This window comes from Henckelia pumila, chromosome 3 (assembly GCF_033568475.1).
Source record: "Henckelia pumila isolate YLH828 chromosome 3, ASM3356847v2, whole genome shotgun sequence".
Lineage (NCBI taxonomy): Eukaryota > Viridiplantae > Streptophyta > Magnoliopsida > Lamiales > Gesneriaceae > Henckelia > Henckelia pumila.
In genome coordinates, this window is record NC_133122.1 from 127002263 (window position 1) to 127007849 (window position 5587).

Here is a 5587-nt window from a genome sequence, read left to right on the forward strand (position 1 = left end):
ATGGCCTTTACCTCTTTTGAAGAGCCGATCCGTATTAAACAATTTTTGAATCAATCTTCTACTTCTCCAGACACTTCCACATCAAAATTTCCATTAAACATCGTTATGAAAACACAAAAAAGTTATGGGGTTTAATTACAACTTACCCACTTTCTCTTGATAGAAAAATAATAATTAGGCTTGTATTATTAGCTCAAAGTTCAAACCGAAAAGTAGCTGCTGCATGGACGGAACTATATGCGGGGTTAGGCTGGGCTTCAGCCCGGTCTAGCCCAGCCCATATAGTTAGTATATATATATATATATATATATATATATATATATATATATATATATTTATTGAGTTAATTATATATATTAATTATTATTTTCAATTGATTGGATTTTTTAATTTATTGATATATATGAGTTTTATTTAAGTTATTTAGGCTTTTAAATTTTGTGTTTATATAGACCATTTCATTGAACATTATATGATATTGAGTACAAAATAACATCATAAATTCAAAGTAAATCTATAATTATGTACATTATCAAATTAAAAAAATTATACTTTATAAAATTTAAAACAATTATTCAACTTATTTTTAAAGAGAAATTTTTTTGATCCATTAACCCATCAAATTTTCAAATTTTTTTTATAAAATATAATTTAAATATTGAAATACATTCACTGTTGAATATAGAAAATATTTATAAGGATATTGATATATTAAAATTGTGTCAATACTAGCATGATTGATATTCAATTATTTTTAAATCATAAACAAGTTGAAAGATATATGAATAATAAAATATTAACATAAATCTAATATGTATATTGATCTTATGAGTTTTATTCATATTTTTTCATGTAAAATTAGCCTCCCCTACCGCAAAATCCTGATGTCTGTAGAATAGCTCAAATCTAGAGTTATTCGAGCTCGATCGAGTATTAAAAATGTTTGTTTTTAATCTTTAATTACTACAACAATCATTAATCAAACATACTATAATTTAGAAAATAACAATTACATATGGAATAACCAATATAAACTTAATTAATTCAAAAAAAAGTTATTCAAACTAATTATAAACAATCTTGTAAAAAAATCATCCCTGAAAATTCTTATATTTATTATGAAGTCTCATTAATTATATATTAATTGATTTAATTCTTAAAAAATGTAATAAAAACGACTGTTCAAACTTAGAACATATAATTATCACCACCACGAATGCGATGATTAACCCGTGTTAACGCGTTTTCCATGCATATTGTATCAGCATAAAATTATGTCACCATATATAAATAAATTAATTTTGATATCATAAACACGTATTCTCGTTATCTATTGGCACCGCATGATGTTCCTGTGAATATTTCACATACACAAATGTCAATATATATATATATATATATATATATTATCCCAAAGTTGATATTTTGGCAAGTTGGGCTGGTTAGTTACCAAAACCCACACTTTTGCATGAACGGAATCTCCACTTGATGTTGGTTTTGGTAATCACATGCATGCATGTGTATTTAAGTCCATGCCACATCCATGTGACCAATTTCATATTCCAATGCCGCAGACTCATCTAGGAAACAGTATATTATATATAAATTTTTTCAAATCGGATAAATTTCAAGTTTATATTCAATGTACAATGTAGAATATGCACGCAATTCCAGTTGGTTTTTTTTTTCTTTTTTTTAGGATTTGAGATTATGTTTTTATATTTTAATTAGTTATTAAATATGTAATTTTCAGGAGATAACATGCGAATATTTGAATTTGTTAAAATTGATGTCTTCGTACTAATCAATTGGTATAAAAAAAACACACACTAAACTTTATTAGTACATAGTAAAAATAGATATATAATAAAAAAAAAATCTCAAACGCAAATTCTCGAACAATAATCGAGATAAAATCAAACAGCTTGTAAATCGAATTTTCTTCTCTTCCGAAAACACCACATTATAACATTAACATATTTTAGAAATTTCGTATATTATTTGTGGAAATCAGTTATTATCTTTATTAATAATTAACATTGTCAAATCCACGCGGAAATCAAATGGTTGTTGCCACGTCATCATAAAAGTCAGAGGTTTATTAAAACTCACGCAAATCAAACAAGTGAAAAACAAAAATCTCCTGACCGAGTTTATATTGTCTCTCTCGAAACCTGGAATATATTTCATTGGATTAATGTCAGAACACTTGCTAATTTTTTTAAAATTAGAGGAAATCATTAATTTGGCCGTATGTGGGGATCATAACCCAAATTAGTATGGATCCTTATAACGAAGATCAACATTTAATTGATAAAGTTTATTATTAAAACCATTAATTAATAAGTCCGATCCAGCGAGGGAAAGCTCAATAAGAAAAAGTAATATAAGTCACTTCCTAGCCTCCTCATTTGAAAGGTAAATGTTCATTTTGGCATTTCAAGTTTCACCCATTCGCTTTTATTTTTGGATAAAGCTGACTTGAGATTCGAAGGGTTTTCATTTGGCTAGTCCCGACCACCGTGAACAAGTCGATCCACTATATTTCTTAGAGTTTGTATAGTGACGCCCGCAAGCGTGGAACTGGCACTCCTGCAACCATCGAGATTAATTGACTGCTACAAGCGACATATTATTTTGGCTACATTATTATTATCTTTTTCTAGTTTAATGATCTATATTGTCAAATTTCAATTTTAACATGTTGCTTTTATTTCTTTTTATTTTTTCAGTTCTACTCTTTTTTCAACATATATAATATTGACATTTCTAGTCTCACCTAACTACTTATACGGAAAAAAATATACTAAAATTAAAAATAAAAAAAAAACTAAACAAAAATCCAATCCAAACTTTAAAAAATATGAAAGATATATGATTAAGTTTTAATAATTTTGACAACATTACATAGCAAAATCATATCACAGAGAAGTAAGCATATAGCACATAAAAATTAATCCAGGGTGTAGACGTACAAGTTAGTCAAATATTATTTAACAAAGACCATTGAACATGCATCAATTTAAAAATGTATGTCACTTAGCCTTCAAAATTGTTTGATTTTTATGATGGGGTTACTTAGCTATATATATATATATGTAACTCTGTTTATTTAATATTTTTTATTCACAATTTTTCTACAGTATTGTGCATGTGACAGTACTTAAATACACGAAGTTATAAAAATACATGGTACAAGATTTAAAAATACATATCATGTTATATGTCAGAATATATATTTAATTGATTAAATTCCCTATTTTCATGAGCCAAAAATAATTAATAATTTTATGGGATAATCCTTGAAAGGAATCTAATCATAACTTTATATGGTGCCAATGCCCTTAACTAGTCCTTCAAAGATCACCCATGGAGGTAAGCATGAACAACCCAACTGATCAGATGAACAGGTATATTTAATTTTATTTTCGAGTTCTCTCTAGCTCTTGATTTCAACTTTCAATTCTTGTTTAGCCGATCGACTAGTCCCGGGGCAAGGACGATTTTCCCCAGCTAGTCGTGTTATATATAGTCTATACATATTTAGAACTGACTGTCGAAATTTGAACTTATGACGCTAGTACGTCATGTCACGGACCAAAGTTCGTAGTCTTGTTTGTTTGTTTGTTTTTAAGAAAAAAAAAAAAAAACTTGGTTTTCGTTTTGGATATACCAGGCCGGTTGATTTCTTGAGCAAGAAAAGAAAAATCCAAGCTGAACCAGTGGGAGTTCCTCTGCCGAAACATGTGCGATTGGGTCAGATTCTTGAATATGATTCTTCATCTGATTCCACCATGGAGCTGCCCAAGAAAATCTGTGAACTAGGGGCGGAGGAATTATTTGTCGAAAACAGCAGTACCAGTACTGAATCGACCATTTCGACATGTAACGAGGATGAAACTGGATCAGCCTATATGGAAACTAATTCTTTACATGGCAGATCAACGTCAAAACCGGTTTCGGGTGAATCAGAGACGATAATGTTCGACTACGAGGCGGACCTCTTAGAGTTCGGAATCGTTTCGGATTTCGGGTACTCGGACTATGCAGATTATAAGGCACTCGAGAATCTGCTGCACTCGAGTGGGATAGATCCCACTGATTATATTCTTTCGTCTCGAAGATGGTCTGGTGATCAAGGTAAATCGATATTAATATTAATTAATATGTTTTATTTTTATTTTTTTTAAGAAAAATTGAAATGATGTTGAAATATTTCTTGTTCTCTTGGGTGCAGATGGTGGCAAGAAACTAACAATTGATAAGGAGTTTGAAAAGTGTTTTTCTATGCTTATGTTGTAAAGCCAGAGTTATGCTATATGCATAATGAAAGTAATATACACGATTACACATTATTTGTAAAATTATAAAATTTTCTGAACTTTGATTGAAATATCTATTTTGAAAGTGCATGCATTTGAGATATTGTTTTTTTTTTATATATATAAAAAGTAACGTGTAGTTGTATGTTACCTTCATTGTATATATAGCATTTTTTTGTACCGCAGATTTTGTTAATTTTCTCGTATATAGATCGATAGAGAGTTAGGTATTAATGGATTATTATATAATTTGCATTATAAGTCCATATGTTTAAGAATATATATTTAGTCACGAAATTAAATGAAAGTTTGCTCATATTATTTTCGAGAATTTCAGTTGGAAATGGAAGCAGAGGGTTCGTTTATATAGAATTTGCGTGAACCGATCTCATGATATCAATTCGGTTGAGTTCATGCTGCATTACCTTCTATCATTTTATTATGGAGCGTGATGAGATTATTAATTATTAATTATTTATTTATAAATTGTTTAGTTGAACTCCGGTAATGACATTTTATTTATCTTTTTAATATATTAGTATTAACAAAATTATATATATAAATATATATATTAGTGGAAACGTATGTGCGTTTGCTATGTATATTACGGTATGTTTATTATGGGAATGTGTGATGCGCACATACATATTATTATATTTTTATAGTAAAGATCATCTAATTAATCAACTTTCACTTAATTGATGAAGTTTGATTTGAAATTATCATTATACTTGACTTAATTTTCAATAAAACCGGAAATATTAACCAAATTAGTCATTTTATATGATTTCTTCTTTTTAGTCATTAGATTTTTTGTTATTTATAAAAAAATGTCACTTATTTTGTGCTCTTTGATGTCTATTACAAAAATTCCGTCCACTTTATAAAATATATATCTATTGCGTTTTTGTGATATTTATTTAGAAAAATTGTGGGGACTTCGGGTTGCTAATCTTATTTTAGGGCAATTAACAATTAATTAACAATTAATCATACAGAAAAGAATACTCAAACCAAACTAAAAAAAAAAAATTTTAAAGGGCACCTCGATCGATCGGTTAAATCCAATTGATCGATCGAGCAAGAAACTTCATTTCTCGGGTTTGAACAATTCTTGGCCTCGCTCGAAAAATTAACTTCTCTATTTGCAAAATACAGGCCTCGCTCGATTGGTGAAAGTCAACCGATCGAGCGGCCTCTCTGCCCAGAAAAACAGCAGAAATTCTTTTGCTGTCAAGTACAATTCAAGTCATGTTCTTGCATC

General features: G+C 28.9%; 1 protein-coding gene across 1 annotated transcript; it reads left to right on the top strand.

Annotated features, from left to right (window-relative positions):
* Positions 1-3350: 3350 nt before the first annotated feature.
* On the top strand, positions 3351-4410 carry LOC140886068 (protein FAR-RED-ELONGATED HYPOCOTYL 1-LIKE-like). The gene is made up of 3 exons (XM_073292574.1): positions 3351-3411; positions 3678-4141; positions 4239-4410. The coding sequence occupies exons 1-3, from the start codon at positions 3371-3373 to the stop codon at positions 4301-4303; spliced, it is 570 nt and encodes a 189-aa protein (XP_073148675.1). The 5' UTR covers positions 3351-3370; the 3' UTR covers positions 4304-4410.
* Positions 4411-5587: the final 1177 nt, after the last annotated feature.